The following is a 26,974-nucleotide window of genomic DNA, read 5'->3' on the forward strand; positions in this document are numbered from 1 at the left end:
TCAGGTTAAGAAATTAAGACTCTTTATTTGAAATGCACTGGTCACTGACAGACAGCAACTGACATCACTGTGCTTTGCAAGGCAAGCCTGTGTCTGGGCACTCCCCACACACACACAGGCCTGTGGTTCCATTATCCCTGCTCTTCATAGCTGGAATGACTTTGAGAAACACTGCATCTTTCCCCTCTTTCGTGCTTTCAGTTCCCTGGTTCTGGTTCTGCTTCTAGTTCTGGTTCTGGTTCTGGTTCAGCACTGATCTGCTCCTTGGTGCAGTCGGTACATTATTGCAGCTCTGGGTGGCAGGGGCGTGTTCCAGATCACACCGGAACGTTCTGATGGGTTGCGGTCCAGACGGGGGTCACAGGTCGTCTTGGATCAGGCACTGGTCAACGACATCTGCGAGAGTTCTGGATCGAACCATTCCACGGGGGGGGGGGGGGGGGGGGGGCGGGTTGAGGCTTTAAAGAGTCCAGAATGGCCCGGCTCACACCCCAGTCAGGGGAGCGAGAGGTCCGGCAGGGTTTGGTTCTGGCCCGGGTCTGGCCCGGGTCTGGCCCAGGTTCGGCCCGGCTCAGTAGGGGGAGAACAGTACGGGTGAGTGCGCAGTCCGCAGGGGTCCGGGGGCGGGGCGGAGCAGGTTCTGCGTCTGAAAGAGGGCGGCGGCTAGCGCGGGGGCGGAGCTTATGGAGATGGGCGGGACCCCAGCGGCCGTCACGTGACCCGGAATCAGCCCCGCAGGGAGGGGCTTCGCCAGATGCACCTGTCAACCAATCACAGTGCAGCATGAACCTTCTGTACAAACACTCAATCACACACAAACACACACACACACATCCTGAACAGATGCACTTTCTCCAGTCCGGCATCATCTTCCGCTTCACAGACACAAAACGAGCCAGCCAATAGAAAGCAACGCGAGGAAAACAGAGAGCCGTGTCTGCACTGACGGGCCAATCCGAAAGCCAATCACACAGCCAATCACACATGAAACTATGAGCCGAGGGAAAGCCAATGATGTTGGACACGTTTCAAGGAGAAACGCTACCCACCTTAGTAAAAATAACCTCACAGGATTACATTACAGGCATTTAGCAGGGTGACTTACACAACCTTTACACTGCATTTACATTGCATCCATTTCTACAGCTGGATACATACTGAAGCAAAGATTAAATACCTTGGGTACAACAGCAGTGTCCTACCCAGGAATCGAACCCATGACCTTTAGGTTACAAGGGCCAGTTCCTTACCCATTACACCACACTGCCGCCCGGATCTCATTACTGCAAGGCAATAAGGAATAATGCTCCAGCTCTCAGCAGAGACGCTGCGCCCACCACTGCTCACGCATAACGATTCAAGAACAGCTGCCACTGCAGCCCCCGTTCGCTTTCCGTGCGATTTAGTCACCATGGTCACGAGCAGACTCACGGACAGAGCCGCCCGCAGGTTACCGTGGTAACGACAGCGCGAGCGCACGGACCTGCGGTAGGGAGCACGGTAGGTTACCGCGGTAACGGCATTACGTGCGGGGGGGGGGGGGGGGGTGACGGGGTGGACAGGGGGAACAGGGGGGACAGGGGGGACAGGGGGGACAGGCTGGCGGACGAGCGCGGCGGGTTGCCGGGGGCGACGGCGGCGGCGGCGTGGTGAGGCAGACTCACAGGCAGAGCGCTGGGGGTCCTGGCCGTCTTGCTGTAGGGGCTATATTTGGGCTTCGCCGGTTTCCCCGCTGCCCGGTCTTTGTGCCGCCGGCTGCTGATGTGCTGAAGGGGGTGGGGGGGCAGGGGGGGGGGACACAGAGAGGTGAGCGGGGGCGCGGTGAAAATCTCACTAAAACACTGAACACACCAGCCAGAGTGTGCCGGACAGCAGACAATATTTCCGGTAAATCAGCAATTTCAACCTCCAGTCCTGGAGAGGGAGCTGTGTCTGCAGGTTCTCCAGGACTGGAGTTAAACCTGCAGACCTTCAGGACTGGAGTTAAACCTGCAGACACAGTGCCCCCTCCAGGACTGGAGTTAAACCTGCACAGTTTGAGACCGCCGGCCAGGCATTGGAACAGTAAAGCAGCCATTGTTGCCATGACACTCACCTGTTTGAGCTGTGTCTCGGAGTTCACGTGCACGTCACAGATCTCACAGAAGAACGTTTTGTTCTGAAGGCCCGTGGCCGAGGTGGTGGGCGAAGCCAGCCGACCTTTGACCCCTTGCCTGGGGAAGGACTTGATGGCCCCCGCACCGCTTCGAGCCTCTAGCATCGTCTTGTGTTTTGTGCCTAAGCGGGGGGGGTCAAAGGTCAAATCACAAATCACATCACAGTTCAATTTGCTTTCCCAGGTTCAGCCCATTGAAATGGAACATTTCACACATTAGACATGAAGATGAGTCTTGTTTGAGTTCTCAGTTTTTACAGGCACGGGATGATGACATGGTGTGTAGTGTTGGTGCAGGATGATGACATGGTGTGTAGTTCTGGCGCAGGATGATGACGCAGTGTGTAGTTCTGGCGCAGGATGACGACACGGTGTGTAGTTCTGGCGCGGGATGATGACATGGTGTGTAGTGTTGGTGCAGGATGATGACACGTGTGTAGTTCTGGCGCGGGATGATGACACGGTGTGTAGTTCTGGCGGGGGATGATGACATGGTGCGTAGTGTTGGTGCAGGATGATGACGTAGTGTGTAGTTCTGGCGCAGGATGATTATGCAGTGTGTAGTTCTGGCGCAGGATGATGACATGATGTGTAGTTCTGGCGCGGGATGATGACTCACCGCTGTTGTGTGCCTCCAGCTGGGAGGCGGAGTTCACGGCCACCTTGCACAGGGAGCAGTAGAGCAGCCGTTTGGCCTTCTCTTCCTCCGTCTCCTCGCCCACCTCCGCCTCCGTTACCCCAGGGGCGCTGGGATTGGCCCCCGGTGTGGGGTCAGGGGCCGGCTCCACCTGCGCTGACCCGCTGCCGTCGGATAGCTCCGCCCCTGTGCTGGGGGGCGAGACCGCTCCAGCTTCGCAGTCTGGAGAGGAGGACATGACAGCGCTGGGGCAGAGGCAGGTGCTGCTGCTCTACCTGGGGACCTGACGTGCTGCTCTCTCAGGTGTGTAACCTTACCCAGGTATGCACCTTACACAGGTGTGTATCGTATTCAGGTGTGTAACCACACTCAGGTATGCAGTTTTCACAGGTGTGTATCGTATTCAGGTGTGTAACCACACTCAGGTATGCAGTTTTCACAGGTGTGTATCGTATTCAGGTGTGTAACCACACTCAGGTATGCAGTTTTCACAGGTGTGTATCGTACTCAGGTGTGTAACCACACTCCGTTGTGCTACCTTGTTCAGGTGTATCATGACAGTAGAATCGTCACGGTGACCGTAAGGTGAAAGCAGAATGGTCATGGTAACCGTAAGGCGACAGCAGGATGTCCCAGGTGCACACAGGTGCACTCACCTGTGGCGTGGGTGCTGGGGAGGAGGCCGTTGGGTGAGATGCTCTCCGGAGGGTCCTTCCTGGTGGTTTCCTTGGTGACCGCATCAGCAGCTTTGCGGCGGGCGTCTGGTGCCTCCAGAACGCGCAGCTTCCTGGTGTGTCTGGTACCTTTGAAGTGGGCCAGGGCCTGGTTCTGCAGGGCAATAAAGGGTCATGTGATCCCTCTGTACAGGGTCATGTGATCGCTCTGCACAAGGTCTGGTTCTGCAGGGCACAGCAGGGTCATGTGATTGCACAGCAGGGTCATGTGATCCCTCTGTACAGGGTCATGTGATTGCTCTGCACAAGGCCTAGTTCTGCAGGGCACAGCAGGGTCATGTGATCCTTCTGCACAGGGTCATGTGATCACCCTGCACAAGGTCATGTGATAGCACTACAGAGGGTCATGTGATCGCGCTGCACAAGGTCATGTGATCGCTCCACACAAGGTCATGTGATCGCACTGCACAAGGCCATGTGATCGCTTTGCACAAGATCATGTGCTTGTACTGCACGGGGTCATGTGATTGCACAACTCTGGGTCATGTGATTACACAGAACAGGGTGATATGATTGCACAACTCTGGGTCATGTGATCACACAGCTCATGACTCCTTGTTTAGAGCGGGGATAAAAAGTGGGTTATTTATGGTTTGTAATTTCAGTAACATTGCAGATCTGCAGGACTGGGGTGTCACGGTTTCTGTGCAGGTAGATCATTTTTCTGTGCCTGCACCGGCTCAGTGGTTAGCATTCCGATTAGCCACTCGGCTAATCGTTATTTTGGTGTGTGGGGACGATTAGTTCGAGCTTGCAGATTAGCCACTCGGCTAATCGTTATTTTTGGTTCCAGTGGGAGGATTGTTCCTGCTTGAACATTCCATGCATTCCTGCAGGGTTACCTCTGATCTGTTTCACCTGGGGGTTGCTCACACCTTCCGCTGATTACCAGCCACACCTGTGACTGGGTATTTAAAGCGTCAGTAGGCAGTGGAACGGTGCTTGAGTGTAACGTGTTTTGCTCTAGCCAGTTCCCTGTCGTATTCCTGAGAAAGGTATAAGGAATTTAAGAACAAAGAGATTTAAAAAGAATTCTGACTTCAGTTTGTTTGTTTTTTGGAAAAAGGTATTAGGACGGTATAGGTCCAGATTCTGAGGCCGGCGGTTTTTAAGGGGTTATTGTGTCACCGTTGGGGCACAAACCTTTCTACCCTTTACTAACCAGTTTTTCCCCCTGGTTTTAGTTGGCCTCAGAACTTCTTCTGTTTGTTTTTGAAAAGACCTTTTCTTTTTCTCCGCTTCGGTTCGAAGTTGTTTATTTTTCATTTCTCTTTTCCCTATTCCTTTATTTTCCTTATATACTCCTTCTTCCTCAGTTACCTGTTTAGGGGTTTATTATTCATTATTTGGGATACGTCCCCTAGGAGTATAGCACCTCCTTATTTCGTCTCTCACGAGACTCAGTGGTTACTGGAGTGCCCTTTGGTAACTTATAGATCCCCTGTTTGGTCGCGTCTGGTCTTCACCCTTCCCCGCCCTCACAGAACACTCAAGCCAAATGGAAGTACCAGCGACCATCGGCCTGGATCAGGCTGTTACGGCTCAACAAGCCATCCTGACGGCCCATACAGAGGGGCTACAAATGTTGCACAGTCAACAAGTGAACACCACTACACAACAGGCAGAGCTGTGCGAGCGTTTGGCCCTACAAGAGGAGGCGTCACGCCGCCAGGAAGCTACACTGACCGGCCTGCTAGAGATTATGGGTCGCCAGCAGGTGGCTTCCGAGGAGTTTAGGCGAGGTTTCGAGGAACACCGGGTCCGGGTAGAGGAGGAGCGGCGTCTTGAACACGAGGAGACAAGGCGTTTCCAAACTGAGTTTCTTCAGAGACTCGATGCTCGCGCTCCCAGTACTCAAGCACAATCCTTTCCTCCCCAGACATACACACCAGCACTCTCGAGTAATCAGGAACCTAAACTTCAGCTCCCTGCTCCGTTCGAAGGTGAATCCGGCAAATGCCGGGGGTTCATAACACAATGTTTTATACAGTTTCGAGCTCACCCTTCACGATATGCTACGGACGAATCAAGGGTGGCGTTTATTGTTAGTCTCCTTAAGGGCCAAGCCCTGGCCTGGGCTGACCCACTTTTTCGTTCAAACTCGCCCATAATGACAAGTTCAGACCGCCTCATTGAGGAGATGGAAAGGGTGTTTGACCACGATGTTACGGGCAGCGAGGCGGCCACTAGGTTAACCCGTCTTCGGCAGGGAAGGAATAGTGTTGCAGAATTCTCTATAGCATTCCGATCGTTAGCCGGCGAATCAGGCTGGCCCGAACTACCGCTTATGACACTATTCACCAACGCCCTGTCAGATCCGGTCAGGGATGCACTGGCTGCGAGTGAGCCACCCGCTACTTTCGAGGCATTGGTTGCGAGAGCGATCCGCATTGATCACCGGGTTAGGGAACGAGAGAGAGAGAAGGATGAAAGGAGAGGTCGAACGACCCCTTACATCGCACCTCTCTTGGGTACGCCCATTTTCTCCACTCGTTCCCAAGACTCAGGAATCAGGTCAGAACCTATGCAGGTGGACAGTGTGGACGTTCGCAGGGATGCTGATTTTCGATCAAGAACCAAGAGGTGCCACTATTGCAAACAGATAGGGCACCATATAAAGAGTTGTCCAGTGCTAGCAGAAAAAGATCAGTCTCGTCGGTGAAGCGTAAGCCACCGGCGAGACGTGAGTTATCAGCCTTTCGCACCTGTATCCCCGTCGAACTCTCCTGGAATAAACAGATCATTAACACTAATGCATTTTTAGATTCAGGCGCAGTGGATTGTTTTATTGACACTAAATGGGCAAAGAAACGCGGATTACCTGTGCGTCTCTTGCCACAGCCTCGGGTGATTACTGCGCTTGATGGCCGTCCCTTAGGCACAGGCCTAGTGGAAAGAACCACCGCTTTTATTCAGATGCGCGTTCCTTTTGGTGAACATGTGGAGCGTATCAGATTTTTTTTGGTGGAATCGCCGACCTTTCCCCTTGTGTTGGGGCATTCCTGGTTGGTTAGGCATAAACCTTACATCAACTGGGGCGGGACTGGGGAGGCCATCCTTCAGTGGGGTTTGGAATGCGTGTCTCACTGTCAGCAGGAGACTACGCAGGCTCCTGGGGTTGGTTCTAGTTCCCAGCCCAGTTTTGAGTACTGTGATGAGGAGACCGTTACTCCCATCAGTCAGTTTGCGGCATCGCCCCCTTCAGGTAGGGAGGAGAGCCTAGTCTGGGATCCGTGTTTTGACACATTCTCTCCTTGCGATTATGCCACAGAGGAATTCTCGGGTGAGGGGTGTTCTTTTAAAAGCCAGAGCGAACAAGATACGGCAGATGAAATGGAATACCCTTATTCCGCCAGCATGGAGGATCTGGTTACAGTGGGTACGGTCACTATTCCATTACCAGTCAATGTCCCCAACGATTATGCAGATCTTGCACAGGTATTTAGTAAGCAAGAGGCCACTACTTTACCTCCGCACAGAACGTATGATTGCGCTATCGAATTATTTCCTGGTTCGGTCCCACCAAGGGGTTCCTTATATTCTTTATCTATTCCCGAGAGCGAGGCTATGAGGGAATATATTCAAGAGTCCCTGGCCAATGGTTTTATTCGACCCTCCACTTCGCCGGCGGGGGCAGGGTTTTTCTTTGTTAAGAAAAAGGACGGCGGTCTGCGACCCTGTATAGATTACAGAGGTCTTAATAATATCACGGTCAAGAACCGCTACCCCTTACCCCTTATGAATTCGGCTTTTGAACGTCTCCAGGGGGCGACTATATTCACCAAACTTGACCTTCGTAATGCCTATAATTTAGTGCGAATAAGAGAAGGAGACGAGTGGAAAACAGCATTTAACACGCATAACGGGCATTTCGAATATTTAGTCATGCCATTCGGTCTCACGAACGCCCCGGCGGTATTTCAGGCCTTAGTCAATGACGTTCTTAGGGAGATGTTGGAGAGATTTGTGTTCGTCTATTTAGATGACATTTTAATCTTTTCCAACACTCCTGCTGAGCATGTCAGTCATGTCAGGCAGGTTTTGAAATGTCTTTTGGAGGCTAAACTGTTCGTGAAGGCCGAGAAATGCCTATTCCATGCCAAATCTGTCTCTTTTTTGGGGTTTATCATTTCTGAGGGAACTATTAAAATGGACCCTGATAAAGTCTCCGCAGTTAAGAATTGGCCCCCACCCACATCAGTTAAACAGGTGCAGCGGTTTTTGGGATTCGCCAACTTTTACAGGCGTTTCATTCGCAATTTTAGTGCAGTAGCCGCACCGATCACTGTGCTGACCAAAAAGGAGGCCAGTGTTCATTTTGCTTGGACATCCAAAGCCGATGCGGCTTTCCGGGTTTTAAAGTCTATGTTCTGTTCTGAGCCCATTCTCATCACGCCTAACCCGGCACTTCCATTTGTGGTGGAGGTGGATGCCTCTGAGCTTGGCGCGGGAGCCATTTTATCTCAACGGTCCCCTGTAGATAACAAGGTGCACCCGTGTGCATATTTCTCGCGGTCCCTTTCCCCAGCGGAGAGGAATTATGACGTCGGGGATCGTGAACTTTTGGCAGTCAAGCTGGCTCTGGAGGAGTGGCGGCATTGGCTGGAGGGGGCGGAACATCCTTTCACGGTCTGGACAGATCATAAAAACCTGGAGTTTATTCAGAGCGCTAAGAGACGGAATTCGCGGCAGGGTCGCTGGTCTTTGTTTTTTGCCCGATTTAATTTTATCCTTACTTATCGTCCGGGTTCAAAAAATATCAAACCTGACGCCCTGTCTAGAATCTATGACCAGTCAGACGACAACCGCTCCCCAGAGCCCATTGTTCCCCCCACTTTGATTGTAGCTCCTGCTATGTGGAGGATTGAGTCAGTGGTCCGGAAGGCTCAAAGGTCTGAGCCGGATCCGGGTGGAGGTCCGCCTAACTGTCTCTTTGTCCCTGCTAGGGTACGCGCCCAGGTGTTGCGTTGGGGACATTCCACGCATCTGACTTGTCATCCGGGTGTCCACAGATTTAAGGATTTTTTATCCCGGCGATTTTGGTGGCCTGGCATGGAGAGGGATGTGCGGGAGTATGTTTCGGCCTGCTCGGTTTGCGCTCGGAACAAGGGTTCTCGCATTCCACCGTCGGGTCTTTTACGTCCCTTGCCCGTTCCTAGTCGCCCTTGGAGTCACATAGCACTGGACTTTATCACTGGGCTGCCACCCTCTGATGGCAACACGGCCATCTTAGTCGTCGTGGATAGATTCTCGAAGGCGGCTCATTTTATAGCGTTGCCTAAACTTCCGTCGGCTTTGGAGACCGCCCGGTTAGTTATTAACCACGTCTTCCGAATACACGGGTTACCTCAAGACGTAGTATCGGATCGTGGCCCGCAGTTTACCGCGCGTTTTTGGCGAGCATTCTGTTCGCTTCTGGGGGCGTCTGTCAGTCTCTCATCAGGGTTTCACCCAGAGACCAATGGACAGACGGAACGCACAAATCAGACGTTGGAAAACACTCTCCGCTGTCTGGTCTCTTCCAATCCCACCTCCTGGAGCCGTCAACTCGTGTGGGCAGAGTACGCGCACAATACGCTACGTAACGCGTCGACGGGGACCTCACCATTTGAGGCCCAATGTGGTTATCAACCTCCACTCTTCCCAGAATTGGAGAAGAACATCGAGGTGCCCTCCGCAGAGACATTTGTCAAGCGGTGTCGGTCCACCTGGAGGAGAGTTCGTACATCACTGCTACGCTCGTCAGCCAGTCAAAAGAGGCTTGCCGACAGACACCGCAGACCTGCGCCCTCCTATCGGGTGGGTCAGCGTGTCTGGCTTTCTACTCGTGATCTCCCTCTACGAGTGGAGTCTCGTAAACTCGCTCCTCGTTTCATTGGTCCATTTAAGATCCTTCGGAGAATTAACCCGGTCACGGTTCGCCTACAGCTGCCCCGGTCCATGAGAATTCATCCTACCTTTCATGTCTCTCGTCTTAAGCCAGTTCTAGTAAGCGCGTTGGCTCCTGTGGACAAACCCCCACCTCCGCCTAGACTCGTGGATGGGGAACCAGTTTATACGGTGCGTCGCATTCTGGCCGAGAGGCGTGTGGGCCGTAGGGTACAATTTCTCATTGACTGGGAGGGTTATGGTCCGGAGGAGCGTTGTTGGGTTCCCTCTAGGGACATATTGGATCCTGAACTGATCCGGGATTTCCGCTCTCGTGGGTCCGAGGGCCCGTCTGGGGCCGGTCCTTAGAGGGGGGGTACTGTCACGGTTTCTGTGCAGGTAGATCATTTTTCTGTGCCTGCACCGGCTCAGTGGTTAGCATTCCGATTAGCCACTCGGCTAATCGTTATTTTGGTGTGTGGGGACGATTAGTTCGAGCTTGCAGATTAGCCACTCGGCTAATCGTTATTTTTGGTTCCAGTGGGAGGATTGTTCCTGCTTGAACATTCCATGCATTCCTGCAGGGTTACCTCTGATCTGTTTCACCTGGGGGTTGCTCACACCTTCCGCTGATTACCAGCCACACCTGTGACTGGGTATTTAAAGCGTCAGTAGGCAGTGGAACGGTGCTTGAGTGTAACGTGTTTTGCTCTAGCCAGTTCCCTGTCGTATTCCTGAGAAAGGTATAAGGAATTTAAGAACAAAGAGATTTAAAAAAGAATTCTGACTTCAGTTTGTTTGTTTTTTGGAAAAAGGTATTAGGACGGTATAGGTCCAGATTCTGAGGCCGGCGGTTTTAAGGGGTTATTGTGTCACCGTTGGGGCACAAACCTTTCTACCCTTTACTAACCAGTTTTTCCCCCTGGTTTTAGTTGGCCTCAGAACTTCTTCTGTTTGTTTTTGAAAAGACCTTTTCTTTTTCTCCGCTTCGGTTCGAAGTTGTTTATTTTTCATTTCTCTTTTCCCTATTCCTTTATTTTCCTTATATACTCCTTCTTCCTCAGTTACCTGTTTAGGGGTTTATTATTCATTATTTGGGATACGTCCCCTAGGAGTATAGCACCTCCTTATTTCGTCTCTCACGAGACTCAGTGGTTACTGGAGTGCCCTTTGGTAACTTATAGATCCCCTGTTTGGTCGCGTCTGGTCTTCACCCTTCCCCGCCCTCACATGGGGAGACCGAGGGAGGGCGTGGGGCTTTTTCACCTCTGAGTTGAAGTTCAGTTGGCACAGGGTGCAGGACACCAGATGTTTGCTCTTGGCCGGGGCGGGGAGGAGGCCCAGGGTTTGGCCCATTATGGCTTTCTGAACCGGGTCCATCTGCACGAATAAAACAAGAACCGAGTTAGCCTAGCTTTAGCCACAGCTCTCTGAACCAAGCCCCCCTCCCTGCCTCTCTCACCATCACAGCTCTCTCACCGTGTCTATCACTCCAAAGCTTGCTCTTTCTCACCCTCGCTCCCTCTCTTCTCTCTCCTACTACCCCCAGCTGTCTCTCTCATTCTGTCACTCACCAAGAACATTAGACAGAACTAATTGCAGTTTAAGACGTTCTCCACGCAGCACACGCAGCATCCCGTTCATCTGTCCTAATTCTTCTTGACCTCTCAGCTGCCTTCGACACCGTTGACCATCCTACACTTCTGTCTTCCCTGACAGAATTGGGAATTTGCGGACCAGCCCTCAACTGGATTGCGTCCTATCTCTCCGGCCGCTCCTTCCAGGTTGCCTGGGCCGGTGCAGTATCAGCTCCTCGTCCCCTCACAACTGGGGTCCCTCAGGGCTCTGTCCTTGGTCCCCTCCTCTTTTCTCTGTATACTAGGTCCCTTGGCCCTGTTATTGCCGCCCATGGCATGTCATATCATCTCTATGCAGATGATATTCAACTTTTCTACTCTTTCTCTCCCACAGACACTCAGGTCTCCGATCGCATATCCGCCTGCCTGAGTGACATCCAGAGCTGGATGACCAAACACCAGCTCAAGCTCAACACAAGCAAAACGGAACTTCTCCATATTCCTTCTCTTACCTCTCCCACTTCTCATCTGCCCATTTCTTTAGGAGTCACTCCCCTACACCCTTCGCAGAGTGCCCGAAATCTTGGAGTTGTGCTGGACAACAGGCTGGCACTCTCTGAGAATATCGCGGCAACCACCCGGTCGTGCAGGTTCATCCTGTACAATATCCGCAGAATAAGACCACTCCTCACCAATTATTCCACACAGCTCCTGGTCCAGGCCATGATACTGTCACGTCTGGACTACTGCAACTCCCTCCTGGCTGGCCTCCCAGCATCAGCCACCAGACCCCTTCAGCTCATCCAGAATGCAGCAGCACGTCTGGTTTACAACCTCCCTCGTGACTCCCACGTCACTCCCCTCCTCATCTCCCTCCACTGGCTACCAGTGCAAGCTCGCATCCGGTTTAAGACACTGGTGCTTGCTTTCCAAGCAGTCAAGGGGTCAGCTCCTGGTTATCTGCAGAAGATGATCAGACCCTACAAGCCGGCCAGATCGCTCCGATCGGCTACTACAGGGCGGCTGATTCCTCCCCCTACACGAGCAGCAACAAGGTCTCGACTCTTTGCAGTTCTGGCCCCACGATGGTGGAACGATCTTCCAGTGGAGGTCAGAACAGCAGAGTGTCTGAGCACCTTCAAACGGAAACTCAAGACGCACCTCTTCTCTGTATACCTCTCTCCTCTTCCCTAAACCCTCTCCCATAACTATTTAAAAAAAAAAAAAAAAAAAAAAATTTTTTGGTTCAGACTATCTTGTTTCTCCTTACTGTATGCTACTATAGTAAAGGCTTTTTATCTGCATTTTATTCAATGGACTTAAGTGGACTTGATCCTGAGTTTGGTTACACTGTTGTAAGTCGCTCTGGATAAGAGCGTCAGCTAAATGCCTATAATGTAATGTAATGTAATGGAACAGTTGGTGTTCCGTTCAAAAAGCACATTTTATGAAACAGCCCTTTGAAGACTGTAAAATACCATTAAACGGTATTTATAGCAGTTGCTTGGTAAACGCTGGTGGTAAAAATGCTACAGAAGCGAGCTAGCACTAGTGGTGACAGTGCTACAGGAGAGAGCTAGCACTAGTGGTGACAGTGCTACAGGAGAGAGCTAGCACTAGTGGTGACAGTACTACAGGGAAGAGCTAGCACTAATGGTGGCAGTACTACAGACACACACGGACACATACACAGGGTTATACTTACACACGCACACAAACACACACAGGGTTATACTTACACATACACACAAACACACACAGGGTTGTACTTACACACACACACAAACATACACAGGGTTACGCTTAAACATACACACACACACACGCACACACACACAGGGTTGTACTTACACACATCCTCCTGCTGGCTAACCCAGCCTTCCAGCTGCGCAGAGCAGAGCCCGGCTCTGTACCTGAGAGTCTCACCACAGCCTGGAGAAAACAGCCACAGTACAACATCATTCACCTGTACAGGCACAACATCACTCACCTGTACAGGTACACACTACATCACTCATCTGTACAGGTACAGCATCACTCACCTGCACAGGTACACACTACATCACTCACCTGTACAGGCACAACATCACTCACCTGTACAGGTACACACTACATCACTCACCTGCAGAGGTACACACTACATCACTCACATGTACAGGTACAACATCACGCACCTGTACAAGCACAGCACTACATCACTCACCTGTACAGGTACACACTACATCACTGACCTGTACAGGTACAACATCACTCACCTGTACAAGCACAGCACTACATCACTCACCTTCACAGGTACAACATCACTCACCTGTACAGGTGCATATTACATCACTAACCTGTACAAGTACCGCACCACTCACCTGTATATTTAAGGTATTACACACATATACAGGATACAGTGTTAAAAAACCTTCTATCTATGGATAAATCCATGTCATTTTATAAGGGAATTCTAGTCTGGTTGCCATAATAATCAAAAGAAAAACAGAAATGACGTGATAATTTCTTCTTGCCCCTGAAACGCATAGAACGTTCCGGCATGTTTGCGTGAGTTGCCTTCAGACAGACGGTCAGGCTGCCTGCTGTCCGTCCCACGAGGACGCGGCTTGCGTCTGTCTGCGGTGAGGTGGGCTCAGCGAGGGACGCGCGCGAAACAAGGGAGAAACGTGAGAAAGAGACGCGCTGCTCGCCCGCGATCTCACACGCGCTACAGCACACTTATCCAGCAGGCGCTTTTATCCAAAGCGACGTACAAAAGTGCGTGTCAAGGTCATCGGAACAACTGCGAAACACAGGTTCCATAAGGTACAATTACTCATTTCGCACAGCTATTCACAGCCAAGAACACAGTCCAACATTATTCTGACCTAACCTATGCTAAGGCAAACTAGGGGGCAGTGCAGGCTACAACATCAGGACAATAATACAAAGTGCAACGAGTGCTGGAATGGAGGTACGTGTAACATGAGTGGCGTGAAAGAGGGGGATTTTTAGTGAAACGACCCGCAGAGTGGTGGCAGTTAGTCCAGGTGTAGTCTGAAGAGATGCGTCTCACACACGCGAGAGAGATTGTTCCGCAGCTGACCCGCTCACCAGCTGGGCCCAGAGCTCGCGTTACGGTTGCACAACAGGAAACGACAGAGCACTTTAAACGATGCCACAGTTAAATTTAATGCTTCTTTTTAAGAGGGAAAGAGAGCGAGGGACAGACAGGAGATGACCGCTGGTAAAAAAAAAAAACAGGCTTAAGAAGACAAAGATCAGGTATTCCACCCAGATGTGCAGGACAGCGCTGTGTACAGATCCGCAAGGATAACCAGTCCGAGCACTTAACCGATCCAGTGATTCAGCAGAGATGGAGGCTCTGATGTCCATATGTAACACCCACACACACTCTAAAGGCAGTGTGTAATACTCACACACACTCTAAAGGCAGTGTGTAATACTCACACACAAACTCAAGGCAGTGTGTAATACTCACACACACTCTAAAGGCAGTATGTAATACTCACACACACTCTAAAGGCAGTGTGTAATACTCACACACACTCTAAAGGCAGTGTGTAATACTCACACACAAACTCAAGGCAGTGTGTAATACTCACACACAAACTCAAGGCAGTGTGTAATACTGACAAATACTCTCCCTTCTCCCTTTCTCTGCAGTCTACAGTATCGGTGGGTCTGTAAGTCAGTGCAGTTGCCGTAGCCCCTGTAAAGCCTGTAATCACTACCCCCACCCCGCCCCCCCACCCCCCCGCCCCCCACCCCCCACCCCCCCAGGACCTCGCTCCCACGCTCACCGAGGGAACAGCTGGTTCCTCTTTATGCAGATGGGGAGGCGGGCTGGTTCTCATCAAAGCCTGAAATCATCCCTGAAGAGCTTATCCAAAACCCACAACCCAAAACCCACAACCCACAGCCCCAGTGCATGTGTACTGTATGTCTATGTGTGTCTGTGTCTGTGTGTGTGCATGTGTATAGTATGTCTGTGTGTGTCTGTGTGTGTGCATGCATGTGCATGTGTATAGTATGTCTGTGTGTGTCTGTGTGTGTGCATGCATGTGCATGTGTATAGTATGTCTGTGTGTGTGCATGCATGTGTATGTGTATAGTATGTCTGTGTGTGTCTGTGTGTGTGCATGCATGTGCATGTGTATAGTATGTCTGTGTGTGTCTGTGTGTGTGTGCATGCATGTGCATGTGTATAGTATGTCTGTGTGTGTCTGTGTGTGTGCATGCATGTGCATGCAGGAGTCGTGTGTTTCTGCATGTGACAGTGTGTGTTCCTGTGTATGCACATTAGTATGTGTGTGTGTGTGTGTGTGTGTTCATATGTATGTGTTCATAATTAGGATACTAATATCTTAAGGGTGAATCATCTCCCCAATCAGCAAACCAGTGGAGATATTACAGACACGGAGCTGCAGTAAGACTCCACCCCGCCTTCTCCCACAAGGACACAAACAGGCAAACACACCAGATCTACATACCTACATAACATTCCAGCTTCGTGCTGATTTACAGGGGCACGAATCACGTGAACGCAAAAGGTTTCCCGACACAAAAGCGGCGATCGAAACATCGCAAGGTCGCGTGTGAGCTCAGCGCGTGCCGCGCAAATCTGACGAAAGCCGCGCGCGTTTTGTGCCTCGGGCTTTCATTCCAACTCGCGCGACGACGTTCGTAAAAATAATGAAAACCCCACCCTGAATGCTTTTCATTAGGAGAGGCTAATGATTAAGATGTTCGGCCATATTGCCTTCATCAGCGCGACGGTGGAACAGCCCGATAGCCGCAGTTCTAAATGTCACGACTGGCGCACAGATTTAATTGGATGGGAACCGGAGGCGGATTTTTTCGCGATGTAATTACCGAATTCTCGTGCTCTACGCCCCTCTGGTTTTTTTTTTTAACCCCCCCGGGAGGGCTGGCTGTAAAATAACGGCGCGTTCCGTTCCGATTTGAAACGCGCCCCGGCTTCTCCGACGCGGGACCGCGGTCCACGCCGCTCGCCGCGAAACGCGTCCCAGACGCAAGCGTTATCCGCGCGAAGGGACGACGCGACATTCCCAACTGCCAGCGCCAGGCCAGGGGTTTAAAGGGTTTAAACCAACTCCGCGAGCTTCAATTCAGCTCCGTCACTGTTTATTACTTTTTCACAGCGAACGACCTGTTGTGCCGTTTGGACACGGTCTGCCTTGGGGGAAAAAAAGAGGTTCTTCGGTCTCCGCAGACTTGCAAACTGGATAAATAAAGGTGAAACGGAAGTTTACTGAAGGTTTGTAATGTACTCTTAAGGGTATGAAACCCGTCGGAGTTGGTTTTAACGCTGGAGCGTGAGGCGGGCGGGAGCTGTGCGTGTGAAGCTGTAGTTCAGCCGATCCCGGGAAACGCCAGAATGGATTAAAAAAACGTTCTGTTCTGTTGGGGCTAACTGTCACTTTGAGTGATCTTTTTTTGGGGGGGGCTCCTCTGTCAGGCATTCCAAACATCCGTCGAGCGAATCGGATCGCCCGGATTCGGTATCCTCCGCGTGGGGGAGATAAGGGGGAAGCAGCGATCACGGAGGCTGTGTACGTGACCTCTGACCCCGGCGCTCGGCGGCCTGGGAGCTTCCCGCCCGCGGGGCCGAGCCAGGTTAGCGGCTGGATAGCGCTCGCGGTCGCACATCTGCGCCGAAGACGGATGGACTACGATTCCCACTGCGCCACCTCTCCACTGACAGCACTACTACTTGACATCTCCCTGGCCTGACGGACTACGATTCCCAGAGCCCAAGGCTCCACACCTGGACTGGGGAAAACAATAATTGTCTCGCTCTCGGTTTGGCGCACTACAATTCCCAGAGGGCCACACGTGGACTGACCAGAGCTGCAGCTCAGAAAGACAAGAGAGAAGACAGAGAGAAAGGGAGAGAGGAATAAAGTGTTCTCCTCTCCACTGCACACTGGCAGGGAGACGCCAGAATGAGGCCCACCACGGCGTGGGGAGCGGCCACACTGCCGCACGCTGTGGAACAGACAGTACACGGTGTCCCCCAAACCACCCCACCCCCCCCCCCCACCCCCCCCGCGCTCAACAGCAAAGCACCGCCATTCAGCCCTGAAACTCTCCGCTGGTCAAGCACCAAGAGCGCCACCAGGTCACTGCGCCTCTTATTACCCAGAATTCCATCTTCTTTCGCGCTAGCCACGATCACGAAAAAACATTCTTGCGCCCACAGAGTGGCACTGTGATTAGACTGAACGCACCCCAGGCGATACCCGGGTATCGGGTGAGTTATATATCCCACGTGCCACCGGGGCAGCGTGATTTAAGCGAGACTCGGAGCCGGCGCTGCGCTTGCGTTACCGCCGCCCGCCTCGCCTCGCGCAAGACACGACTGCGCAGAGCAGACTGCGCTGCAGCCGGAGTCATTTTCAGCGCTTCAGACGAGCGCCTCTGCGGCTAACGCGAAAAGCGCTAATTAGCGTTAGCCTAGCCGTTCATACCCGAGGATTTTCAGCACACCTGCACCTAGAAATGAGACACAGCATCGCCTCGGAGGACCAGAGCCAGTTCTCCGTGACCTCCGACCCTGGTCATGTGACCCAGGTGGGGGGGCGGGGGGCAGACGTACCGTGCTGAAGGCGGGGAGGAAGCCGACGGCAGGGGCGGAGTCCAGGGCGAACGGGAGGAGCGGTTTGAGGTCCAGGGTGGGCGTGGCCGCCGGAAACGCAGCACGCACCAAGGTGGACAGCACCGAGCTGTGGCAGGGGTTACCTGCGCAGGTGAGGACAACAAGGGCGGGGGGGGGGGGGGGTGGGGGTGGGGAGGGGGAGAGAGAGAGAGAGAGAGAGAGTGATCAGGCAGGCTCATTATCCACCCGTTCTGTAGCACGTGGACTCAGGCACAAAATCAGCTGACTCACACCATCTGCAGTGCAACCAACGCGGGGCCTGGCCTATGCGTGCGGAAAATGCAACAGACAGAAAAACAGGTACAGAGAGCGAGAGAGAGTGAGGGAGAGGGAGGGAGAGTGAGGGAGAGGGAGAGAGAGAGGGAGAGTGAGGGAGAGGGAGAGATAGAGAGAGGGAGAGAGAGAGAGGGAGAGGGAGAGGGAGGGAGGGAGAGAGTGAGGGAGAGGGAGAGAGAGAGAGAGAGGGAGGGAGAGAGAGATGTCCCTATTTCAACTGCACACACGCGCACACACACACACACACACACACACCATCCATTCAATTATAACTCAGAGACCTTCTTGATGGATTTTTTGGATTACTAAAAATTTACCTGAGCACAGCGAATCTGCTTCTGACCAATCGACACAAAGCCCAGGGTTTCCAGGTGATTAAAACAACAACAACAGTAACAGCGGCGATGCAGCCCTCTAAATAAAGGGCAGCCAATGCAGGGCGCGGAAAAGAAAAAGGTGTTGTTATCGGGTCCATCTGCTTTCGCTTCTCGGGGTCAGGCCCGGGGTCTGGCGCGTTTATACGAGTCGACAAGCTTTACAAATGTCCTTCGCCTGGGCCGATTTAACACCGAGCAGAGAGGGTCTGATGGGAACCAGACCAGGCCAGGGGAGGGGCAGCGGGACGATAACAAGTGGAAAACACTAACATATATAACAGGGAGAGAGAGGGGGAGAGAGGGAGAGAGAGAGAGAGGGGGGGGGGGGTTGGGCACCTTTTCTTTTTCAGACCTGTGGTAAATCTCCCCCTCGGTGTCGGGGGGAGGGGCACAGCAATGGGGGTCAAATGGCCCTTATGAGAGAGCAACACCCTAAAAAACAAACAGCTCCAGGGGAATAAATCCTGTGAGTTTAAATAAAGTTTTTCATTCTGACAATTCGAAGGCAAAACAGGACACTCTCTCACTCCTTTGATCATTCTGTAACTTTCTGCCCCCTCTTGTCCTCACTCCCTTTCTCTATATCTCCTCTCGCTCTCTCTCGCTCTCACAACAAATACTTGTAAAAAAAATACAAATAAAAACATATGTTTTAATTGAAAATTAATAATAAAGATACAAAATGTAAAATGGAGTGAATAATAATAATAATCTCTCCTTTTCTCTTTTTCCTCTCTCTCTCAAATTCAAACGTGCTTTATTTTCAGGACAAGTAAACCCCTCTCTCTCTCTCTCCCTCCCTCCCTCTCTCCCTCCCTCCGTCCCTCTCTCTCTCTCTCTCCCTCTCTCTGTCCCTCTCCCTCTCCCTCCCTCCCTTCCTCCCTCCCTCTCTCTGTCCCTCTCCCTCCCTCCCTCTCTCTCTCTCCCTCCCTCTCCCTCCCTCCCTCTGTCCCTCTCTCTCTCTCTCCCTCTCTCTCTCTCTCTCTCTCCCTCCCTCCCTCCCTCCCTCTCTCGGTCCCGTATAAATGAGATCCAGCTGGGGACCGTGTAAAAGCCCCCTGTACCCAAACACAGGGCGGCTCCCAAGCCCAATAAAGCAGAACAGCGGGGGGGGGGGTGAAGACGCGGGACGACATCGCCTGACCCGGGCGCCCGAATCCGAGCCGCCGCCCCGACATGAAAGCTCGGGCGGCCCCGCCCGAGAGAGAGAGAGAGAGAGAGCGCGCCGGCTTCGCGAAATAAAATGGCCGCCCGGCGACCGGACGAGGCCGTGCTCAAAGAGGGGGTCAAAGCCGTGACCCTACCCCCTTGCCCTTTCTCCCCGAATCTTCACCATCTGCCCCGCTCCCACCCTCTGGAATTCCCTCCCGCCCCCCGCCCCCCCACCCCCCAAACGGAACATGCCACCCACCCTGAACCCAATTCCCTCAGGTCTTGGGGAACACCCAACAGGCGCATCGGGACAGCAAACAAAATAGTGGAAACGCCCGTGTAATGTAATTCGGAAGGGTGCTGGGGCACTGAGTCCACCAGGGTCTGGAGTTCTGCAGGAGAAAGACAACACCGCTCTTCCTCAGGAGAGTCCGTCAGCTCACGGGCAGCTGCAGGACAGCACAGCCTCAGCCGTCATTCCAGAATGTTCCCCAGATCTCCCGTGGGCTCAGATCTGCTGACTGAGAAGGCTGCGATACGTGTAGACAGCGTCAGCCTCATGCTCCTCAAACCACTGGGCGATTACTCCAGCTCTGTGGAAGGGGGCGTGGCCATCTTTAAAACACGCCCCTTCTCTGAGGGAGAGAAACGCACTACCGTGGGGTCACTCAACACCAATAAAGAGTGATTAGTATCAATCTTGCCATCCATCCATCCATCCATTATCTATACCTGCTTATCCTGAGCAGGGTTTGCAGGGGCTAGTGGAGCCTATCCCAGCATGCACTGGGTGAGAGGCGGGAAAATCTTGCCTTCTGAGGGTATGAATGAACCCCCTCCACTGCTGGAACACCATTACAGAACCCCCAGAACCCTCCACTGCTGGAACACCATTACAGAATCCCCAGAACCCTCCACTGCCTGCTGGAACACCATTACAGAACCCCCAGAACCCTCCACAGCTGGAACACCATTACAGAACCCCCAGAACCCTCCACTGCTGGAACACCATTACAGAACCCCCAGAACCCTCCACTGCTGGAACACCATTACAGAACCCCCAGAACCCTCCACTGCCTGCTGGAACACCATTACAGAACCCCCAGAACCCTCCACTGCCTGCTGGAACACCATTACAGAACCCCCAGAACCCTCCACTGCTGGAACACCATTACAGAACCCCCAGAACCCTCCACTGCTGGAACACCATTACAGAACCCCCAGAACCCTCCACTGCCTGCTGGAACACCATTACAGAACCCCCAGAACCCTCCAGTCTTAGAACCCATGAAGCTTGCTGTGCTGTTATTGCAGACGGGACAGCTGCGACTATCACATTCGGTAACGCACAGTGAAGGAGATCTGAACTCTTAGTAAGGAGGCTGTCCCACACAAACCTTTCTGCCCGCAGCCTTCGTAAGATAAATTAAACAACATGACTCCATTGACGTGCAACAAATAAATAAAAATAATTAGGCCCGTAGGCCTAAACCTTATGCAGAAATTGAGAACACGTTACCGCGTTGTAGGCTATCGCTAAGCGCTTCATTGTTTTAGGCGCAGTATTCAAGGCCCTGTGAATGGAAGATAAGTGAGCTCACTTTGTGGGGTTTCGGGGGAATTCTGCACGAGGTTGTTTACGTCTCCCGCGAAATTGAAGCACACGCTTTTTTCCTTGCTTGTTTTTCCAGGACGGAAAGCGAGGCTGGCTATCCCGCACCACAATATCTAAACAGGTCAGCTTAAGAATCTGCGCGTTCTTACTGTTATTACTGCAGGACAGAAAACAAACAAACTGTTCGCTGAATTGGTACGACACATCTCTTCTAAACTGACATCAGCAGTCTTCGTATTTCAAAGAGAGGGAGAGAGTATTTTAGCAGAAGATGACCTGTCGGCTGAGTTTCTGACAGCACTGAAGTTATTCTTCTTTTTTAAAGTGAAAATAAACAAGTGCCTCCTCTTAAATGGGCGACATTTACATGACACCAGACTGAGAAAACGGTATGAACAGTGGCGTAACTGCAGGAGTGACGGCTGTACGCAGATGGTGACAGCCCTAATTGCAAACACAGGTCTTTCAGGAGAGACAGAGTTTAGTCATCACCACCAGACTTTGCCGTCACAAACTCGGTCTGGCCGGTTCGTTTCGGGGATCGCCGAAAGAAAAAGAAAAAGAAAAGAAAGATAACTCCTGCTTTTAACTGTTAGCCAAAGTCAAGGACATATGTTGACTGAATCCAGCTTTATTTTATTTATTTATTTATTTATTTTTTGAAATACCCATTTTTTTTTCTTGTGACCTGTGAGGACCCTTAACTTGGTGGGTGTTAGTGCAGCTAATAAAACTGACATCAATGCCCCAGCCAGGCACTTTATAGAGGTATGCAAAAACAATCGGGGCGCCCCTGGTCAAACTGCACGTTTTGTCAAACCTCCAAGCGAAAAAAAAAGTTAACACGACCTCTACAGGGTCCAAGCTCGAACATGACATGTTTCCAGGAACTCTGAAGCCGAAGTACTGCTTAGTATTCACCTTTTTGAAAAAATAAAACAGCAAATGTGGCAGGTGCAAAAGTTTAAGCATCCTTCCAGTTGACCCATTAACATAAAAAAGGCCCAAAATTGTGTTGACCAGTTAGGCCTTTAATTAACCCAGGTGAAGACAATTCCAGAGCTTAATAAATATCCTGACCCTTCTAACCTCTCAGGGTGCAGTGCTTACTCTCAACAACGGCGAGCTCCTCTAAGCAGCTCACTGAGTATTTGAAAATAAAGATAACTGACTCTTACAAAGCAGGGCAAGGGGCTATAAGGAGATATCTAAAGACCTCCAGCTTGGAATTGTCCACTGCCAGAAACATGATTAAGAAATGGTAAAGAAGGGGAACTGGTCCAGTTAAGGCAAGAGCAGGAAGACTATGAGAAACCATCTGACAGAAAACTGCTCACTGATTGGTCGGGGATGCGGAGCTAAACCCACCAATCACCGCAGAGGACCTGTAGAAAGGTTCAGTGACATTGGAGTACTGGAGCACTGGACCATTGTGTAGAGTTGCGTACACAGAAACTATCAGCATCGAAGAGCTGTCAGGAGAAAACTTAACATTACATTAACATTACAGGCATTTAGCAGACGCCCTTATCCAACTTACACAGCTTCATTTACACAGCATCCATTTATATAGCTGGATACATACTGGAGCAGTGCAGGTTAAGTACCCTTTGCTCAAGGGTACCACAGCAGTGTCCTGGGAATCGAACCTATGACCTTAAGGTTACAAGACCAGCTCATTACCCATTATAATAAACTGCCCTTTTTGCAATGTCAAAAGTCAATGCCTGAAGCACGTGACACACCACTCAGGTAAGCCAGCGACGGAGTGGCTGTGGACTAATGAAATAAAACTTTAACTCTTCGGCTGCCATAATCAAAAATGCATTTGAAGGAAAATAACAGGAAGCATTTGACGGTTAAAAAGAACACCAAGCATTAAGCACGGGGGCGGATCCATAATGCACTGGGGTTGGGCGGTAGCCAGTGGCACAGGCAATATTGTGTGGGCGGAAGGAAAGATGGATTCAGCTAAAATGTCATCACATCCTAGAAGCAGAAAGTCCCAGAGTCAGTGAAGAAACTGAAGCTCAAAAAAAAAAGAGTTTGGGCATTCCAACCAGACAACGATCCAAAAACATACCTCAAAATCAACCGTGAGCTACTTCGAGGAACGTAGGATTAAGGATTTGGAATGGCGTTCGCATTCATCAAAACGTGAATATGATGGAAAGTCTGCGGGGAGATCTGAGAGTGACGCACGGCGCACGCAATAAAACGAAGTACGAACAGAAAGGCCGTTAGCTGGCCGCACGGATCGTTTGGGAGCCGCGATTTCCGCCAGAGGAGAGGTGTTCCTAAGTCCTGTCAGACAGGGTGCCCAAATTTTCACACATGCCACATTTACCTTATCCCCCCCTCCCCCGATGTGACCGATTTAGTGGCCTAAATTACAGATGCATGAGCGTGTGAGTGAATGGTGTGTGTGTGTGTGTGAATGATGTGTGAGTGTGTGTGTGTGTGAGTGAATGGTGTGAGTGTGTGTGTGAGTGAATGGTGTGTGTGTGTGAGTGTGTGTGTGAGTGAATGGTGTGTGTGTGAGTGTGTGTGTGTGTGAGTGAATGGTGTGTGTGCCCTGCGATGTGTTGCCGGCCTGTCCAGGGTGTGTTCCTGCCTCTCACCCAGTGCACGCTGGGATAGGCTCCAGCACCCCCCCACGAGACCTGCTCAGGATATGCAAGTATAGATAATGGATAGATGGATGGATATATATATATGTGTGTGTGTGTGTGTGTGTGTGTGTGTGAGAGTGAGTGAGTGAGTGAGTGAGTGAGTGAGTGAGTGAGTGAGTGAGTGAGTGAGTGTGTGTGTGTGTGTGTGTGAGAGTGAATGGTGTGTGTGTGTGCGTGCGTGTGTGTATGTGTGTGTGTGTGTGTGTGTGTGTGTTTATATATAAACCTTGGCTTTTCACTCTCATGGATTCTCTTTCAGGATAAAACAGCACAGAGTCTTCACAAAGACCAGCCTACAGTCGAGAGGCACACACACAGACCGGGTCTTTCACAGACGGAACGCTCGGGATCTAAAGTTCTCCTGGAGGCTCAGGGTTCCGTTTGGGCCATCCTGCCCTGGAGGAGAACTCCTACCTGCCATCGCCGTGGCGACGGAACAGCAGGCCGTGTGAAAAGAGGTCCTGCCTTAAGGCTGAGCTTTGTAAAAAAAAAAAAAAATCACTGTGAACCCGGGACACCATGCCTGCAGACTGACACCACAGGGAGTGAATATACGGGAAGCCGTGGTCTATAACAACACAGAGAGGCAGCTCAGAGAGAAGGCGAACGGGTAGGCAACAGAACCTGTGTGGGTGGACGAAGAGAGTGGGAGAGAGAGAGAGAGAGAGAGGACAAATGGGGGGAGAGAGAGGGAGGGAGGGAGCGGGGGAAGAAAGAGAGAGGGCAGGAGAGAGAGAAAGAGAGAGAGGGAGGGGGAGATGAAGGGAGGAAGAGAGGTAGGGATGAAGAAACATCTAGAGATCCAGGCCTTAAAGTTTTTTTTTGTTTGTATTTTTTTTTTACGGTGGAACTGCAGCTGCTCACAGCCGTAGTCCGGGGTTACCTGGTTCGGCTGCGATTGTGGCGCACTGTAAGCGAAGAGCTGGCTCAGACCGCCACTCGAACCCAAGAAACCCTCCACAAGCAGCTCCTCCAATCACGGAGCTCGTTATGTTTCCATGCCGGCCCTGTTGTTTGTGTTTGGCCTTTAATGGCTGATCAAACGCCGGGCTGTTGGGCACGTTCCAAATGCAAAACAAATGAGTAAGATAAACAAGCATTAAATACAAAGCCAGGTCTCTCAGGAATGACTGCCTGCAGAGTCAGTGATACCCACGGGCGCTAGATGCGATTGAGCGACCCCTACTTCCACAGAACAGCGCGTGATTTTATTGGCATATGTCTATATTGCGCTAATCGAGGTTCCGCGCGACTATCAAACCTCCGTGACAATGTTTGCAGAACAATGCCAGCGCAGGCACGGGCTTAAGTTATTTGTTTGACTGAATCCTGTTTCCAGGGCAACACAAGTCGCTGGCGTTTAACCATAGCCTTACACCTACACAGCCTGTTTGTAAGAGTGAAACCCAACGTTCCACTGGGAATCCGGTAATACGCTACACCGGTGCAAACCGCTCGTTTCGCCTATTTACGATGACGACGTTTAAAACTTTTTTTTTTTTAAACTCCCTTTTTTCCTTAGTATCGTTTTTCCCGCGTCTCCATGCGTCATGTTGGCCTCTGGATGTTTACATTTTTTTGTTCGGACATCTGTTGTCTTATTGCCCCCGCAATGCGTTGGCTAGGTCGCACCTGGAGTAGATTCGGTTTCAGAGTGACTTCCTCGTAAAATAAAGGTTGATGACGAGGTCTGGGCTTCGCATCAGTGACGCCCTCCAGTAAAACCCAAGACCGCTAGGCCAAGCGGGGTTAACCACAGCGCCGTTTTTGTGCCGCTTACATATCGCGCGACCAGAAGCCCTCCTCGCCTCAAACAGAGAACATGCCGCACGAGCGCTGGAACCTGACGCAGAAGCGCGGAGCGCGTGTCATATACTATAATAACTTGCGTGTGATTCATTCTGTTCTCGAGTATGGCATATATACACTTTTAAAAACAGCGCAAGATTGTACCCACGTTTAAGGAAGCTATGACGTTATAACCGAAACTCTAAGCAAAAATACATTTTTCACATTTTATTAAAAAACAACAACAACAAAAAACAGCATACATCACAAAGTAAAATTAATAATAACCCGCCAGTAAAACATAATTAAAGTAAATGGCAAAATCAAAACATGTGATTACTGTTAATGATACACAAAAATATAAATACGGATAAAAGTACAGATCTTCATATCAGGTTACCAAAACCAAAAAAGATTCACGTTTTTACAACGATATTACATAATTACACTAAAATTAAGTAATTTAATTGAAATGAAGTTCAGTTTCTGATTTTAAATGCATCCGTTATGTTCTACCCGCGCACTAAACTCGCGCGCTAAATGGAATTGTCCTGGAAGAGGCATGTTTCTCATTTCAGCATTCCGAACTTGACAGTTAAACTTATCTCACATCTTCTGTCAATTAAATCGCAACGCATTCTGAACAAGCCAACTTTTGCAGTTAACACGAAACAGAAATGTGTTCCTGTTAAGGAACACTGCAGTAAATGGCTCCACAAACACGCGTAAAATGCCGACGCAAAATGAAATCGATTTGTAAAGTATCGAGAGAATCCATTTGAGTTAAACACAGGTTTATGATGGAGAAGAATAAGACTTCAGTCGCGAGCAATCCAAGAATACCTCCACATGTCTCTCCTTCACAAGATGCCCCCCAGGACGAGCAGCCCCGGAGACGCTCGCGCACTAACTCACCGAAATACATTGCTGCTCCTCGTGGGTCAGGTATTCACGGAAAACTCCGGCTCTCCCCTCCGGATCCCGTGGGAACTTCGGCGTGGTGTCGACGGGCGCCGCCGCGGACGCGTCTCATGCTACGCGACTGACTCTGTTCCGCTCTGCGATCCGTGGGAGGAGAACATCGCCGCTGCTCAGGTTGATTCTGAGCGCTGCTCTCTCTCTCTCTCTCTCTCTTTCTCTCTCTCTCTCTCTCTCTTTCTCTCTCTCTCTCTCTCTCAGTGCACACAATAATGTGTGTGTGAATATTTTCTTAATGTATTTATTATTATTATTATTATTATTATTATTATTATTATTATTATTATTATCAACGCGATATATGAGATAATTACTCCAGCAAAAACAATTTAGAAAATAGCCAACAGAATGTCACCTGTTCGCAGGACAAGTTGCGAGTTAAGCTACCCGGTATCACAAATGCCAGTATACTGGGACTGCCACGATGATGCCATTGATGATGTCATTGATAATCAGCACAGTC

The 26,974-nt window shown here is 50.9% G+C and overlaps 1 protein-coding gene across 2 annotated transcripts; it reads right to left on the reverse strand.

The window, feature by feature from the left end:
• On the reverse strand, positions 1-26,673 carry LOC118232793 (zinc finger protein 385D-like). 2 transcript variants are annotated; one of them, XM_035427910.1, is made up of 9 exons: positions 26,449-26,673; positions 17,594-17,736; positions 12,823-12,903; positions 10,661-10,774; positions 3,449-3,620; positions 2,775-3,014; positions 2,096-2,277; positions 1,665-1,766; positions 1-760 (listed from the first exon to the last, which is right to left on the reverse strand). In XM_035427910.1, the coding sequence occupies exons 1-9, from the start codon at positions 26,456-26,458 to the stop codon at positions 572-574; spliced, it is 1,233 nt and encodes a 410-aa protein (XP_035283801.1). In that variant the 5' UTR covers positions 26,459-26,673; the 3' UTR covers positions 1-571. The 2 variants fall into 2 exon arrangements, with proteins under 2 accessions (XP_035283801.1, XP_035283802.1); XM_035427911.1 differs by lacking the exon at positions 17,594-17,736.
• Positions 26,674-26,974: the final 301 nt, after the last annotated feature.

This window comes from Anguilla anguilla, chromosome 8 (assembly GCF_013347855.1).
Source record: "Anguilla anguilla isolate fAngAng1 chromosome 8, fAngAng1.pri, whole genome shotgun sequence".
In the NCBI taxonomy this organism is placed as follows: domain Eukaryota; kingdom Metazoa; phylum Chordata; class Actinopteri; order Anguilliformes; family Anguillidae; genus Anguilla; species Anguilla anguilla.